Here is an 18,515-nt window from a genome sequence, read left to right on the forward strand (position 1 = left end):
CAATGGAATGGAGATTTTGGTTGCAAGTTTAACTGAGGTCCCGGATTCCAGTGGACATGGGTAGAGGATCGATTGCATTTGGATTCTGAGTTTGCTTAGTTAGGGTGGAGCCCTATGGTTTGGGGGTGGCAGCCATCGGCAGCAAGCAGACTGGTGTGGTGGTGTAGGTCAGCTCAGGAGGCATGATGGTCTGGTCCCTATGAGTGAATATTAAGTCCAGGGTGTTGCCGGCAGTGTGTGTTGCAGAGGTAATTGCTTGCTGGAATTCTAAATTGGTTAAGGTTGACAGGAAGTCAGCGCTCATTCCAGAGGTATTGGGATAGTCCGGGAAATTGAAGTCTCCTAAGATAGTTATGCGCTTGTAAAAGATGAACAGGTTAGTGATGAAGTCAAGGAGGACCTCAAGGGTATCAGAAGGGGAGTGAGGTGCCCTGTAAAGCAGGATGAAAGTAACTTCACTATTGGGGCCCATGGTGAATGCAAGGCATTCTAGTGTGGGGAGGATTAGGGAATCTATCAATTTAGGAGAGGCACTTATGTTGATGATTGCAGCTACGCCATCTCCCTTCTTTACAGTGTGAGAGCAGGCCATGTCTTGGTAATCAGGGGGGCAAAGATCACCCAGTGCTAACCCATTATTGTCTTGGAGCCAGGTCTCTGTAATCATGAGGGCATCCCATCTGTTGTCGTTGAGGAGATCGTGGAGAATGATGGATTTGTTGTTGGCAGATCTTGAATTGATGAGAACAATTGAAAGAGGGTTGTTGGCTGTAATCAGTGGGGAGAGCTGGATGGAGGTGAGGTTCCGGAGGTCCCTGGTTCGGTGGTTCTTATGTTGTGAACTTAGGTCACCATATCTGCCTTGTCCTATGATGACTGGGATGGTGAAGTATAGTGTGGTGAGCAGTGTCGGAGCTGTGGAAGTGTTGGAGTAGTAGTAAGGTGCCTGTTGCTGTGTGGTATTAAACCAGGCGGGGGCAGTATGGGGGGTGAGGTGGAGGTGTGTAGGAGACATGGTGGTCAGAGAGCAGGTTCTGGTACTGGCAATACTGTTGCTGGAGAGGGAGGAAGGTAGGATGGGTAATGGGTAAGGCTCCTGGCTTGGTCTCTCTGGTCCACTCAGGGGCTACACAAAGCTGGTGGGCAGAGCTGCGATGATTGGCGGAGGAAGGAGCCTCTTAGTGTGGTGCATAATAGTTGGCAAGCTAGTAGGTCCATGTATGGGTGGATATTTTGTCTAGTATGTTTAAGTTTAGGGAGTTTCTAACTAAGATGGCAAGACCTCCTCCTCTTTTTTTGTCTCTATAGACTACCTTTATCTTGTATTCCTGCGGGCAAACTTCCGTTAACTTGGGATCAGAGTCTGAGGTAAACCAAGTTTCGGTGAGGAAGAGGCAGTCTAGATTCTCGGTCTCTTATCCAGTCCCTTAGCCGTTCTATCTTTGGGCCTAGAGCTCTGATGTTTACGTAGGTACATGATAGTGTGGTGTCTTCTGTTTGAGCATTGTTTGTCATTTTTGGGTGGATGAGTGATATATACACACATACACAGGATACATACAGTAACAAAATTTAGAACCTATGACATGTAGCAACCCACTAATCATGAATTTCAAACTTTAGCTAGTTCAACCTTTTGTTTATAGAAATTCTAAGCAAATGCTGTCATATGAACATGGTAAAAATTGTTAAGTTTGGAGTTTGTGCAATACAAAATGGCAGCAAATGTTTCAGTCACATCTGGTGGTGTGGTTGGCCTGCTCCTTTAATCAGGAGATAGCGTTTGAATGAGCCAGAGATAAAGAACTCCACTGACCCCAGCTATAGCTCTGAAACTACAATAGAATTTTATCAGCTCTATACTTCTTTGTCTACTCTCTTCTGGAAGTACTGAATGACCAGTTCCGGATGCTAGGAAGGAAGCTGAAGACCAGAACGCAGAGGGTAGCGTTCTCTGAGATCCTGCCGGTACACAGGGCCGAAAAGAAGAGGCAGACAGAGCTCCAAGTAGTCAAAGTGTGGATGCGGCGCTGGTGTGAGGAAGAAGGATTCCACTTCGTGCGCAACTATACGACGTTCTGGGGGAAGAGCAAGCTATTCAGGAAGGATGGACTTCACCTCAGCAGAGACGAAACAAGGCTACTAGCAAACATCAAGCGAGAAATTGAGAAGTTTTAAAACTAAGAAGAAGGGGAAAGCCGACAGAGTCGCTGGTTCAGGAACCGGTATACCCAGAGGATACCATGCAGAAAGTTAGCGGGGGATGACTCACCAGATCATAAGCAAGACAGAAATCCTGACAATTCGAAAGGGACACATGAGGGATGGAAATGTAAGAGAGTAACAGGCCATAAAATCAAGTGTATGTACATGAATGCAAGGAGCCTAAAGAATAAGATGGGTGAATTAGAAGCTATGGCACAAAAAGATAACCTTGACATCGACATCACGGAAACATGGTGGAACAAGGAAAACGTCTGTGCTACTGGGATACAAGCTATACCACAGAGACAGAGTGGCCTAAAAAGGTGGGGGCATTGCCCTATATGTCAAAGAGGGAATTGAGTCTACTGGAGAGAACACAAAGAATAAGTTTTGAGTCTCTATGGGTCAAAAATCCAGGAACAAATGGGCTGCGACATGGCAAATGAGGTTCAATGTGGATAAGTGTAAGGTGATCCATGTCGGTAGCAAGAATCTTATACACGGCCTTCACTAATAGACCACTCAACACTCTTTATGCTGGTTAGAATAATATAATTTTAATAATAAATCAGCAACAGCTTACAAGAATAAATCTTACAGCATACAGAGCAATGGAGCACACACCAGTCCGGCCAGTCTGATGGAGAACCTCGGGTAGGCTCAAATCCTATGGTTCAAGGAGCTCTTTTTATATGTTTCTAACAGCTCTGGCCCTCGTTGGTGCATGTTACATCTCACATTTTCACTGGTTAATTACATTCGTCATTACACTTATTAATCTATTGATTGGTTAGTATAATGAGTGATACTGTGCGTCACGCCTTTTTCACTAGAACTATTCTTCTTTTCCCGTAAGTGTCCTTCTTGAACATCTGGGCCTAACAGTTTTTAGCTTTGTGGTTGACTTTTTTTAAGTTTCACATCCGTATTTTTGTGAGGCTTTTAACAGCTGGCCATGCTGACTTGGGTGGATTGTCCCTTTTCACAAGAATTGTTATTTTCCAGCTTTGCCTTCTGTTTGACCTTGCTCTTCTCAGAAAAGCAGAAGTGTGCCTTTCAGAGCCGACAGCTTTTAATCAGAGAGTGTGTCTTCAGCCATTTTAATCTCTCAGCAGCTAATTTAGGCCTTTAACTGTGTTGGCCTGTTTCTGCTATATTGGGGATTCTAATGGGTCTAATGGTCTTTCCTTCACCTGTGTTTTCCTGCACAGGGCTTCTTCTCCCCTTCCTTCCTCATTACTTGGAGAGACCCCCCCCAGAAAAGAGACTTGGGAGTGCTGGTCGACAGGTCGATGAAGCCATCTGTGCAATGTGCGGCAGCAGCGAAAAGGGCAAATAGGATGCTAGGAATGATTAAGAAAGGGATCACAAACAGATCGGAGAAGGGTATCATGCTGCTGTACCGGGCCATGGTACGCCCTCACCTGGAATACTGCTTCCAGCACTGGTCACCGTACATGAAGAAGGACACGGTACTACTCAAAAGGGTCCAGAGAAGAGCAACTAAAATGGTTAAGGGGCTGGAGGAGTTGACGTACAGCGAGAGATTAGAGAAACTGGGCCTCTTCTTCCTTGAAAAGAGGAGACTAAAAGGACATGATCGAAACATTCAAGATACTGAAGGAAATAGACTTAGTAGATAAAGACAGGTTGTTCACCCTCTCCAAGGTAGGGAGAACGAGAGGGTACTCTTTGAAGTTAAAAGGGGATAGATTCCGTACAAACGTAAGGAAGTTCTTCTTCACCCAGAGAGTGGTGGAAAACTGGAACGCTCTTCTGGAGGCTGTTACAGGGGAAAACACCCTCCAGGAATTCAAGACAAAGTTAGACAAGTTCCCGCTGAACTGGAACGTATGCAGGTAGGGCTGGTCTCAGTTAGGGCACTGGGAGTGGACTGCTGGGCACGATAGACCACTGGTCTGACCCAGAAGCAGCAATTCTTATGTTTTTGTTGGCCTGAAATTGCACTCTATTCTCTCTATTGCCAAAATGAAATTTGGAACTGTGCAAACTCTAACTTCTCTTCGAAGATACTCTCTTTTCCAATCAGCAGGATTAAGGATTTTACCATTAGCTTTGTACTTATCTATATAGTTTCTCTTGAAGTTTATAGTTATGGATCCCACTAATCCTAGCCATGCTTTTTTCTTTGTGGTAGTAATCAGGTGGGAGAGAGACAAGAGACTGAAGAAAATCAACATCAGTCTTAGTTGTACAATGTACATAATCTAGGCAGGTTCCATATTCACACACAAAATATTAACATAAATTTAAACTTGTAACAAAATATCAAAAATAATAGACATATACCAAAACAACATAAAAAATTTATTTATTTTATTTTTTTCCATTTTTGTATTGCACATACCTTTACAAGCTCTAGGCGACATTAGAGAGAAGGGGTTAGAGGAGGGTAGGGAGGACTATGGAGGGCAGGAAGGAGTGGAGAGGAGAGAAGTATGTAGAATATTTCATAGAACTTCCTAACTTTACAGATAGGAGCACCATCTATAAAAATGATATCTAAATGAATTAAAGGAATATGTAAAAAGGAATAGAAGGGAGGAACCATTAAACAACAGAATTCAGTTAATAAAATAAAAAGAATAGGGGTAAACAATGGAATAAAATTTAAAATAATTCATAAACTGGAAGAAAAAAAAAACCAAAAACAAAATCAAATAAGTCTGGCAGAAGTCCAATTTCCTGAAGCAGCTCTGTTGCCTCAGCATATTTTAACTAATCCCAATGGCTAAAGTCCAGATATCAGCATGACAAAATAAAATCAATACAGCACATATAATTAAAATTCATGAACCAGAATTTCTGTCTAATTACTGTTAACTTTACTTAGCTCCCATTAAGAACCTGAACACATAATTATGTTTTAGTATGATACCTGAACCCGAGAAACATACGCCCTCTTCTATTAAACTGTGCTAGCAGTTTCTAGCGCGGGGAGCTGCGCTGAATAGCCTGCGCTGCTCCCAACAATCATAGAGTTCCTATGAGCATTGGGAGCAGCATGGGCCATTCAGCTCAGCTCTCTGCACTAAAAACTACTACTGTTATCTTACATAAACCTACTTGAGTAACTTCAAAAGTTAACCTGTTTGTATTATATAATACCACCAATACATTAAATAACAAAGCAAATTAGGTGGCTATTGTCAATATCAGTTGGATAATATTAATACTTCATGAACATGTTGAAACAATAAGCTTTCAAACACTTTCTAAAAGTTAGTAAACAGGAGTTTTCTTGTATACCTATTAGAATGGAATTAGAATTACATAAACTGGACTAGCGATAATAAATGCCTTATTTTGAATTTTAATCAGTGTAAAACACAAAAATTCAAAAATCTATTGGTCAAAAAATTATATTTTGAAATTAGCCAAATGATAAATTTTACATCCAATATCAACTAATGATTATTGTTTTTGTTATTGCACTGCTGTTACTTTTCATTTTCTATTTACTGAATTTTTAATTATTTATGAATTTATAATTTATTGTAAGCCACTTTGGTTTTTTAAAATGTGGGAATGTAGATAGAACGTGGCAAGGAGTATTCATGTAAAATAGTTTGGAAATCCACTTGACTTGGACAAGAGGTTCTGGAAACATAGAACCTCTTTTAAATGAAGAGCAATACTGCAAGCCCCAGCATCTCCATGTCCAGAAAGTTATACATGGGGGAAAACTATATCCCTCCCCCCAACAAACACACATATAGATGTGGGAGCAGTTATCTAAAATTGCTGGCCCCTCTGCAAATTGCCTGATAGTAGCAACACCCCCCCCCCCCCAAAAGTAGTTTCATCCCAATATCAACTGTACCCCCTTCCTTGACACCCTCCTCCACTGGTACCCAACACCCCCCCCAGGAATTGAACCCCACTCCTCAGCAGCACCTGCCCCCTCAGTAACTGTGTTTTACTCCAGTAGTACCAGAGCTGCCCTCCTAGAAACTGCATCCCAGTGAAACTTGACTGTCTCAGCAACTACCTAGCAGCACTCAAACTGTAAAAAAAATAAATAAATAAAAAGGCTCATCTTGGCAGCATTCTTCACTCCCCATACAAAGAGCCTGACATATGGCAGCTCCCCTTCAACAACATACGGGGGAGACAAAGCTAAATATAGTGCATAGAAAATTTAAGAGAAAGGCTTTGTTACCCCGCAATGATTATTATTATTGAACATAAATTAAATTATGGAGAATAAAAATTGTTTATAAATTAACATAAAAAAAGAAAAATAGGTTCCCCCTATTTTGTTCCTAAGGGACTAATGATAGCTTGCATAAAGCTGTTTTGATAAAACTAGTTCTAAAGTCAAACAGCTGCAAGCACTCGAGATCACCTTTCTCCAGAAAAAAGTTTTGCACTATGATAATCATTAAGATACCTAATTTAAATGAGTTATTAACAGAGCTACTAAAGTTGAGGAGGAGCACACCATTCCATATTTTCCATCATTTTTGGTAAAGGGTGATTGGTCAGCTTCCCTTAAGTTAATATCTTTTGTACTTTTCCATTACTTATGGAGAGTTGAAATGTTGGAGGGGAGAAGGCATGAATAAAGATCTTGGAGAGGTAGGAGAGCCCACAAATGTATGTTTGCCCAAAGCCCAACATACCCCATTTTACTAAGCTGCGGTAGAGGGTTCTACTGCGGCCTGGAACACCAAATGCTCTGATGTTGCTCCGATGCTCATAGAATTCCTATGAGTGTCGGAGCATTTAGCGCTCCGGGCTGTGGTAGAAACCTCTACCACAGCTTAGTAAAATGAGGGGTATGTTGGGCCCTGGGCAAACATACATTTGTGGGCTTTCCTACCATAGTGTTAATCCAGCTCTGCAGGATGGACTGGATTGTCAGAGGTTTATGTGCCATTGCTGTAGTCCATAGTTCCAGTGATGCACTTGGATTGCTGAATTATAAATCTTCTGATGTTCACTGATCCAATAGATGGTTAGTTTTGATATTTTGAAATAATTCCTAAACTACAACATACAATATACAACAATAAAAAAGAGACATAAGCATCTGTATGCTGTTTATTAAAAAGGCAAACATCTTTTCCTAAATTTGGATAGTTTACATTATTTTTAAAAGTTGGAAAATAAGCACCAGCAATGCACTACAGAAGGTGGACTTTTTGAAGTATATGTTCTGGTCAGCTATTTAGCTCATTTTCTTTTGATAGCTCAAGGTGAGTTACATTCAGGTACAGTAGCTATTTTTCCATCCCCAGAGGGTTTACAATTTAAGTTCAATATTTTACTTTAACCTGTCTAAAAAAACCAAAATGCAACCTGTACTGCATATTAATGCCTCTCACAACTTCTGTGATAGTACTGACAAGCCAGATACAGAACTTACCGCTTTTCTGTCCGTTGCCATTTTAAAATAAGACTAAATATTTTTTGATAAGGTTCTATGTTAGCTTTTAAAGCATCCATCTCTGGATAGGCAGTTAAATCCCATTTAAGCAGGGCTTCTTCTTTATTAATATATGCTTTTATTTCTTCAGCCTCTTGTATGCGTTTCTGCACTGTTCTTATATCTGTCACATACTGAATTGAAATGATGAAAAATTTTTGATTATATTATTATGCATGATTACCAATGCTAAGTTATTCAGCAATTAATTTAATCAACTTCTGCCCTTTTAGAATGCAAACCATTTCTGTGAATAACTTATATTTAATCTTTCCAAAGGCAAGCATTTCCTTTGAAGAAAGCAATCTTTCTCTCTCGCTCTCTCTCATTCACCTTGTTGCCGAGATTATGCATCATAGTTGAATGGATCAAAGCTATATGGTAGAAACACCTAGCATGAAGCAGTATGTAAAACAGGGGTACTCAAAGGGTTCAATGTATCAAACTGCAATAACCAGTGTAATTACATCAAAGTAAAGAACAAAGCACTGGTAATATCTCAAACCAAGATCATACAGCTTAGGGGAAGACCTCAGAGACCTTTTTTAGGCCATTCAGATGAATAGATCAGGCTAAAAAAGCAGGTCAAGCCTCAATCATTGGTCTAGCCCCAAAAGCTTGCATATAAATATTAATAAGCATTCAATATTTGTGATATAAATATTCAACTTCACACATTAAACTTTAAATAGCTGTGGAAACAAGACAGTGCTGAATTTTAAACATACACTTATCTTATGAAACGCCATGTTCGTGAGCCAGCACAAGTTGGAAAAGCCCAAACGGGGCCTCCATTTCACCCATCTTAGGGTTTCATCGGGTGACAGAACTTCCCCTGATGAAGCCCTGTTAAGACAGGTGAAACAGAGGCTCCGTTTGGGCTTTTACAACTTGTGCTGGCTCACAAACGTGGTATTTCATAAGATAAGTGCATTTTTAAAATTCAGCACTGTCTTTTTGTTTCCACCACTATTTAAAGTTCAATGTGTGAAGGCTGAATATTTATATCACAAATATTGAATGCTTATTAATATTTATATGCAAGCTTTTGGGGGCTCGACCAATGATTGGGGCTTGACTTGCTTTTTTAGCCTGATTTATTCGTCTGAATAGCTTAAAAAAGGTCTCTGAGGTCTTCCCGTAAGCTATATGATCTTGGTTTGAGATATTACCAGTGCTTTGTACTCAAAGGGTTCCACAGGTCAGTCAAGTTTTAGGATAACCTTAATGAATATGCATTAAAGAGATTTACATATAGTGGGATTGACAGATATGCAAATCTCTTCATGCATACTCAATAGGGTTATTCTGAAAACCTGGGTGTTGTGATGGATTGCCCAGTTCCACACCATTTGAGCATCCTGACAAAGAGGATGCTCAAATGGTATGGAACTGGGCAATCCATCACAACACCTTCCTGAAAGCAGTCTATAATCACGAAGAGAAAAACTGTATGGCGGACAAATTGAGTCGTCTTCTACAACCTCAAGAATGGACACTCAATTCTTCGCCTCTCCATCACATTTTTTCTCAGTGGGGAACTCCTCAGATAGATCTCTTTGCCTCTCCCCACAACAACAAACTGCCTCAGCTCTGCTTCAGGATCTACTCTCTAGCTTCTACCATGTTAAGTTCAATCTATTTGTACCTTCTTTTAATCTTTGTAAACTGCATAGAACTTCACGGTCCTAAGGTATATAAACTGTTATTATTATTCCTCCCTGCTTGTTGACGTAGTACATGGCGACTTGGTTGTCTGTCCGAATGAGGACTACTTGATTGTGATGAAGATGCTGAAAAGCTTTGAGAGCATTTAAGATTTCTCTGAGTTCCAAACAGATTGATGTGACACTGACAATCCGTGCTGGACCAATATCCCCCTTTTTTTTTTTTTTGTTTCTCTCTCTTTTGTGTTCCCACCATATGTGTTCTTCCCTAAATGTTTCTTCTCTTTCTTTAAAAATTGTAGTTCATCCCCCTCACCTTCTGTATCAGTTATGTATTAGAACATATATAATTTGTATTCAATTGTATAAAAAAAAGTTTTGCTTTGTCCCCTATTTTTTTTAAATGTTATACACATTGAAGTATATGATATTGTGTATACAACAAACTTAATAAAACTTGAAAATTAGACCGTTGAGATGAGCCCCCCCCCCCCCCCAAGCGTAGGTCGAGGAATCTGTCGTGAGGACCTTCTGATGAGGGGGCATTTGAAACAGTAAACCTCTGGAGAGATTGGAAGAGAGCATCCAACGAAGGAGTTACTGTAATATGTTGAGAAAGTAGGTCGCAAGCCTGCGCCTACTCAGATGCCAGGGTCCAATGAGGAATTCTTAGGTGAAGTCTGGCAAAAGGAATCACGTGAACTGTAGAGGCCATGTGACCTAGGAGAACTATTATGTCTCTTGCTGAAATTGTAGCCAAGGAAGACACTTTGTGGCAGAGATGAATAAGAGCATCCTGACGTTGTTGAGGAAGGAATGCTCTGAGTCGGACTGTGTCCAGGACAGCTCTGATGAAATGTAAAGTCTGAAACAGCTGTAGCTGGGACTTGGGAAAGTTGGATTTCGAACCTCAAACTTTGTAGGACCCACGTAGTCCATAGGGTCACTACATAACCCCTTGAGATGTTGAATCCTTGATGAGCCAGTCGTCCAAGTTTCAAGTTTTATTAGTGCATTTGATTAATCGCCTATTAAAATTACTAAGCGATGTACAAAATCCAATAAAAAATAATAAAAAGAGGCTAACATTTAACAATATGGTTACATATAATACAATAAAGTAATAATTGGAGAGGCTCTAAAGTCTCTTAACCCACTGACCTCAGAAATGCCTAGGGGTATGTTCATAAATTTTCAAAGAACATACAAACCTATAGCGGCACCCATAGTCGTCATAGGTCACTAAATTCTTTTTATTTATTCAATAGTTTATATAAATATTTCTTTTGTTATTTAAAGTATCAAAACAGTACTCATCTTTTGCTTTGTTTTCATCTACGCGGGTGGGGGTAGGCACTCCGACATAGACTATGTTTCGCCCCTATGGGCTGTATCAAGGAATCCCCCTGCAGTAATAACAATTTAATTAAGTGATTTAACTTTTATAGTGATTTTAAACCAATATAGTTTAAATAACAAGCATTCTACCATACCTTAAATCCAGCGACTCATGCTTCCCGCTGTAGAATTTTATATCAGGAAAACATGGCCGCGGCGTTTAAAGCTATAAATAGCTATACTCTAGCGTCATGACGTATCTCTAGCGTCAGACACACCTCCCAGCTGATTTCCCCATTATATTCTATTGCAATATCACAACCTCATTCAGATTAAAGAGAACCACTCAATTTCAGCGTTTAGTCCTAAAGGTATCACTGTATTTAATCTGTAGATCCATTTCTGTTCTTTAAAATTTAATTTATCTTTAATATTTCCACCCTCCCACCCACTAGAAACCTGGTCAATAACCCTCCATTTCATATCTATAATTTTATGTTTTTTCTCCCTCCAATGTTGGACAAGGGGAGCCTCTATATTTCCTGTATTTATTCTAGATTTATGCTCGTTTAGGCGGATGTTAATTTTCCTGCTTGTCCGTCCAATATAGAGCAATTGGCATGGGCATCGGATCATATAGATGACAGAAGAACTCTGACAAGATGTATTCGAATAGGCTTGATAAGTGATGTTAGTCCCCGGATCATTCCAAGTGGGGCCTTCCAGTGTTAGATCGCACCATTGGCACTGAGAACAGGCTTGATGGGAAAATACAGTCGTGTCATCTCTTCTCTTAATTTCATAGCGATGCCTGGATAGAAATTCCCCCACAGTCTTCCCCCGCTTATAGGAGACTATAGGGTAGTCTTGAAATTGAGCACTCAATTGAAGTGTCCGCCAGTGATTCTTAATTATTGCAAAAGAATTATTGCAAAAGAATTTATTAAAGATAAATTAAATTTTAAAGAACAGAAATGGATCTACAGATTAAATACAGTGATACCTTTAGGACTAAACGCTGAAATTGAGTGGTTCTCTTTAATCTGAATGAGGTTGTGATATTGCAATAGAATATAATGGGGAAATCAGCTGGGAGGTGTGTCTGACGCTAGAGATACGTCATGACGCTAGAGTATAGCTATTTATAGCTTTAAACGCCGCGGCCATGTTTTCCTGATATAAAATTCTACAGCGGGAAGCATGAGTCGCTGGATTTAAGGTATGGTAGAATGCTTGTTATTTAAACTATATTGGTTTAAAATCACTATAAAAGTTAAATCACTTAATTAAATTGTTATTACTGCAGGGGGATTCCTTGATACAGCCCGTAGGGGCGAAACATAGTCTATGTCGGAGTGCCTACCCCCACCCGCGTAGATGAAAACAAAGCAAAAGATGAGTACTGTTTTGATACTTTAAATAACAAAAGAAATATTTATATAAACTATTGAATAAATAAAAAGAATTTAGTGACCTATGACGACTATGGGTGCCGCTATAGGTTTGTATGTTCTTTGAAAATTTATGAACATACCCCTAGGCATTTCTGAGGTCAGTGGGTTAAGAGACTTTAGAGCCTCTCCAATTATTACTTTATTGTTTGAACTCTTTGAGGGGTGTCAAATATAAGAGCCTGCTATAATAGATTTGTATTGACAAAACAATATGGCTCAATACAAAAATACTTTTGAAGGCTATACGGAAGAACAATTCCAGCAAATCTTATTGAGACCATGTTTGCTGGATGAAGGAGGCGATACAGGCACAACTAGCTCCTGGGAAGATCTAGAAAACGTTTGGAAGAGGCTGACTCGAGCCGAGTTGCATGAAAGCACTTTAGTTCAATATCTAAGAAAGAGCATGATTCCTCGAGGCCTCCGAATCCTTAAGGAGCCGAAGACATTTACCATGGACAAGACGTTCATGGATAAGTGGACGGCTATTCTAAATAAATGCAGTAGAGATCTAATGATATTATTGGTCGAGACTACTTCCAATGTAGAATTGGAACTACGTGAACAGATTAAAAATATTGAACATACTATGCAATCAGAACAACAAACTGATAAAGAAGATATTGCCACAAAGAGAAAATATCTGGATGATACAATTGCTGCCTTTAAAGATTCCTTACGTCTGAATAAGATTAAGAAATTTAAGCGTGATGAACGCGATTACCAATACGATCGGGTATATACATGGATGAAAAAATCTATGATAAATAAACCAAGAGGAAATTCAAAAGGGCCTTACAACACTAATAAGAAGGTGGCCTTTGATGGCTCCTCTGGGACTTCAGATGGAAGCAGTGGTGATACTACTGATAATTCCAGTCTACAATCAACTACGGAAGAAAGCTCGACGTCGTCGTCTCTAAAACAACACGAACCATCCAAAGGACGAGGGAAGTTTATACAGAAACCTCGAGACCAAACCGGTCCGAGCCTGCGCTCAAAGCAATATCAGAAACACTGATTATCAACCTCTCTTCAACCACACTTTCAGAATTACAGATCCAAGTTCTTCAGTTCGGCTTAGGATTCGTGCCCACAGTAAAATATGATTCATTCCTAATGAGGATTGCGTTTTTTCGGTTTTTTAGGAAACTTCAACTGAAGATATTTTTTGAAGAAAACCCTCCAAGACTTGATACTTCAATTATGAAAAGACCATCTAAATGGTGCCCTCCTGGGTTTATCAAACCCTTTCTACTTACCTTTAGAGATTTAGTATTGAAGGATCTTATTGAGCTAGAACAAAAGCACTATGGAGATACTAAGATGTATAATCTCTCAAAAAAACTAGAGCTCGCTTTAAAGGAACTTCGAGATAATCCGGAACTGATAATAATGAGAGCTGATAAAGGGGGCGCCATTACAATACAAGACCGAAAAACATATAATATGGAAGTCAATCGACAACTGTCGGATGCTTTAGCCTATAATAGGCTGGACAAAGATCCCATGGAGATGTTAAAATTGGAAATTGAAAAACTTATTGAAGAGGGGATGCAAAGAAAATTTTTGACTCAGAAGGAAGCGGACTTCCTTCTAGAAGTGGGACCATCTACCCCGAAAATTTATATGTTGCCTAAGGTACATAAAAGACTTCAAAACCCCCCGGGGAGACCTATTGTATCTACTAGAAGATCTATACTAGAACCACTGTCTAAATTTGTGGACTATTTTTTAAAACCTGAGGTCCCAAAAATTTCATCTTATGTAAAAGATTCAGCCCACTTATTACGTATATTAGAAGAAAATAATAATTGTGATGACATCACCTTTTTTGTGACTTTGGACATAACGTCTCTATATACGAAAATACCCCAAGAGGCTGCTTTGGAAGTTATAAAAGAGACTCTTATGCAGATAGATCTAGGCAGATTTAAATATGAATGGGTTCTGGCATTAGCAAAGTTAGTAATAACAGAGAATTACTTCTGGTACAATGGGGATTTTTACAAACAAACTCAGGGTGTAGCAATGGGGGCCACTCTGGCCCCATCTGTAGCAAGTTTATATGTTGCCCAGTTTGAACAATCTAAGGTATTTTCTGCTCCCAACTTCCAACATATTATCCTCTGGAAAAGATATCTGGATGATATCCTGATTTTTTGGGACGGATCCGAATCCGAACTGAAGGACTTTCTAACATGGCTAAACACTCTCAACCCTCACCTGTTGTTCACTATGACCTACCATGAAAATCATATCTCTTTTCTTGATATTCTCCTGATAAAAGATGAGAACCAACAAATCAGAACAACTTTATTCCGGAAAGAGGTGGATAGAAATCATTTCCTCCATTTTTTTAGTTTTCACCCTTTTTTTCTGAAGTTTAACATCCCGGTGAGTCAATTCCTACGGATTAGGAAACTCTGTTCTTCTGAGGAAGACTTTGAAATACAAGCAAAGTTGCTGAGCGACCGGTTCTATGAGAGGGGTTACTCTCGCAAGTCAGTTAAACGAGGTTACCTTAGGGCGAAGTTTGCTCAGCGATCTCTTCTCCTTAGGGAGAAAAATATAGAACCTTCAGATGAACAGTTAATAATGGTACTTCCATATACACCTCTAAGTACCTCTTTTTTTGCAATAATTAAGAATCACTGGCGGACACTTCAATTGAGTGCTCAATTTCAAGACTACCCTATAGTCTCCTATAAGCGGGGGAAGACTGTGGGGGAATTTCTATCCAGGCATCGCTATGAAATTAAGAGAAGAGATGACACGACTGTATTTTCCCATCAAGCCTGTTCTCAGTGCCAATGGTGCGATCTAACACTGGAAGGCCCCACTTGGAATGATCCGGGGACTAACATCACTTATCAAGCCTATTCGAATACATCTTGTCAGAGTTCTTCTGTCATCTATATGATCCGATGCCCATGCCAATTGCTCTATATTGGACGGACAAGCAGGAAAATTAACATCCGCCTAAACGAGCATAAATCTAGAATAAATACAGGAAATATAGAGGCTCCCCTTGTCCAACATTGGAGGGAGAAAAAACATAAAATTATAGATATGAAATGGAGGGTTATTGACCAGGTTTCTAGTGGGTGGGAGGGTGGAAATATTAAAGATAAATTAAATTTTAAAGAACAGAAATGGATCTACAGATTAAATACAGTGATACCTTTAGGACTAAACGCTGAAATTGAGTGGTTCTCTTTAATCTGAATGAGGTTGTGATATTGCAATAGAATATAATGGGGAAATCAGCTGGGAGGTGTGTCTGACGCTAGAGATACGTCATGACGCTAGAGTATAGCTATTTATAGCTTTAAACGCCGCGGCCATGTTTTCCTGATATAAAATTCTACAGCGGGAAGCATGAGTCGCTGGATTTAAGGTATGGTAGAATGCTTGTTATTTAAACTATATTGGTTTAAAATCACTATAAAAGTTAAATCACTTAATTAAATTGTTATTACTGCAGGGGGATTCCTTGATACAGCCCGTAGGGGCGAAACATAGTCTATGTCGGAGTGCCTACCCCCACCCGCGTAGATGAAAACAAAGCAAAAGATGAGTACTGTTTTGATACTTTAAATAACAAAAGAAATATTTATATAAACTATTGAATAAATAAAAAGAATTTAGTGACCTATGACGACTATGGGTGCCGCTATAGGTTTGTATGTTCTTTGAAAATTTATGAACATACCCCTAGGCATTTCTGAGGTCAGTGGGTTAAGAGACTTTAGAGCCTCTCCAATTATTACTTTATTGTTTGAACTCTTTGAGGGGTGTCAAATATAAGAGCCTGCTATAATAGATTTGTACATATAATACAAACATGAGTCGGGAGGAAGAAAGTTAAAAGTTACAATCTTAAATTTTTGGTAGAAAAACAAAGGAAAAAACGGGACACCTGCAGACCATGGTTCCGCAGAGCTGCTGCTACTACAACTAGGTACTTGATGAACACTCTTGGAGATGAAGCCAGGCCAAAATGTAGCACTCTACTGAAAATGCAGATTTCCCACCCGAAATCTGAGGAACTGTCTAGAGGCTGGATGAATGGGAATGTGAGTGCAAGCCTCTTTGAAATCTAGAGAACATAACCAATCATTCTGATCTAGAAGGGGGTATAATGAAGCCAGAGACAGCATCTGAAATTTCTCTCAGACAAGAAATTTGTTGAGGGCTCTGAGATCCAAAATGGGTCGCAGATCGCCCGTCTTCTTCGGAACTAGGAAATAACGGGAGTAGAACCCCCCCTGCTCTGCTGTTCCGGGGGAACCTCCTCGATGGAGCAGAGCTTGAGCTTCCTGAAGAAGAAGGGCGGTCTGGGATGGATTGGAAGGATTCTCTCTTGGAGGCAGATCTGGAGGAACCTGGATGAAATGAAGAGAGTAAACTTCCCTGAAGATGGACAGCATTCAGAGGTCTGATGTAATGATCTCCCAGCATTGGTAAAAATGATGAAGATGATCTCCAATGGGAAGGGGAGAGGACAGAGGCAGAACAATGGAGGTTATGCTCTGTATTAGATGGTCAAAAAGGCTGAGAGGCCTTAGGCGCAGCAGGAGTCTGAGGTTTCTGCTGCCTCTGTTGCTGTTGTGGTTATTTCTTAGGAGGCGCTCGTGTATAAGGAGCCGCTCTCTGTGGAAAACAGAAGAGGTCTGAAGCCTTTAGAGGTAGAATGCTTAGGATGAGTGTTGGAAGCAAACAATTTCTCATGTTCAGGCAATCATTTAGTAGCTGCCTTGCTAGAGTCAACAAACAATTCATTGCCCTGACAAGGGATGTTGGCCAGACGATCTTGAAGATTTGAGGTCCATGTCTATAGTGCAGAGCCAGGCAAGCCTGCTCATCGCCACTGAAAAGGCAGCAACCCTCGAGGAAAGTTCAAATGCATCATAGGAAGATTGAAGGAGATGCATGTGGAGTTGAGTCAGAGTGGTGATCATCTGCTGATAACCTGGAAGACTGTGTTGAGGAATATATTTGAAATATTCAGGCAGTGTGTCAACCAAATGCTTGAAATAAGAAATGAAAACAAAATTGTAATTTAAAACTCTAGTTTCCATTAGAGAATTTTTATACAAATGGCGACCAAACTTGTCCATGGTCCTGCCCTCTCTTCTAGGAGGAACACTGGCATAAACTTTGGCAAGATTGGTCTTTTTCAGAGAAGACTCCACAAGAAGGGACTGATGGGATAACTGAGATTTCTCGAAGCCCTTGCAGTGGACCATCCTGTAACGAGAATCCAGTTTTCCTGGTACAGCAGGAATGGAATAAGGTGTCTCAAGATTTCTCTTAAAGGTTTGAGGAAAGAAGTCTATTGATGGGCAATTTGAGAGACTCCGCAGGAGTATGAGACATACCCATTTCTTCTAAATATTCCTGAGAGTTTTTGGAATCAGAGTCCAAAGTGATACTGAGGTCCTTACTCATTTGACGTAAGAAAGAAGAAAAAGGTATCTGCTCCAAGGAAGGTTGACCTCGAGGCACCTCGCAAGGCAGAGAATGGAAGTGAAGCTTCTCTGGAGTACTAATACCTGAGGTCTGAATATGCAAATATAGACAACTTACTGAGAGAATGGATAGAATCCCTCACAGGAGAAGAAGGATAGGCATCTGGAGGTGGTGTCCTTGACTTCGGGGCTGGAGGCCTTGAAGAGTCTCAAGGTCTGGAGAGATGAGGTCTGTGCCTTGATGGATGCCTCGACTGTTGCGGAGAACTGTACCTCGAACCAGGTAGGTCTCGCTGTGAAGGAAGTCAAGGAGTCATTGCCCTATGCCTCGGGAAGGGCGATGCCTTATACAAGGAGGGAGGGCTGGAGGCTGGAGATCGAGATAACAAGGGATTGAACGCCTGGTGTCGAGGTATCCCGAGGCACTGACAAGGACTCGGCTCCTTGAGTAGCGTACTTATGCTCCAGACGAGACACTCGCAAAGACTCGATTCCTTGCATAGAGTGTGTAGAATCCTCTTGAGGCACTCCCATGGACTCAACTCCTTGTGATACTGCTAAGTGCTCAGGCTGGACTGCAGGAAGCAGAGTTAAGAAAGGAGTATGTTTGGGCAAGCATATTACCAAACTGATGATACAAAATGATCTGGATTATAGCCTCCAAATGTGACACCGAGACTTGAGGATCTGGTACATTTGGTGTGGCTATAGTCTCTGAGGAAGAGGAAGAGGAAGAAGAATGACTCTTCCACTTGGAGACATGCTTCTTGGGCAGTTTGATTATCACTGCTGGAACCTGACCTTAGGGAGGCAGTGAGGCAAGCGTCTTGTCAGGAGAAGATTTAGCAGATTTGCTCAAGGACGAGGACTCGCTGAACGAGGATGGCTTGATTAAGGTTGAAGTTGAGGTCAAGGCAGAAGGCGG

General features: G+C 40.4%; 1 protein-coding gene across 2 annotated transcripts in view; it reads right to left on the reverse strand.

Moving 5' to 3' along the window:
* The window catches only part of DNAH12 (dynein axonemal heavy chain 12), a 451,362-nt gene that overhangs the window by 356,065 nt on the left and 76,782 nt on the right, over positions 1-18,515 (reverse strand). For both annotated transcript variants that reach the window (XM_033925718.1, XM_033925717.1), the window contains exon 16: positions 7,598-7,791. In XM_033925718.1, the coding sequence (XP_033781609.1) occupies positions 7,598-7,791 (194 nt within the window). The remainder of the gene's footprint in view (positions 1-7,597; positions 7,792-18,515) is intronic.

The sequence above is a fragment of the Geotrypetes seraphini genome, chromosome 17, assembly GCF_902459505.1.
Source record: "Geotrypetes seraphini chromosome 17, aGeoSer1.1, whole genome shotgun sequence".
NCBI classification, from domain to species: domain Eukaryota; kingdom Metazoa; phylum Chordata; class Amphibia; order Gymnophiona; family Dermophiidae; genus Geotrypetes; species Geotrypetes seraphini.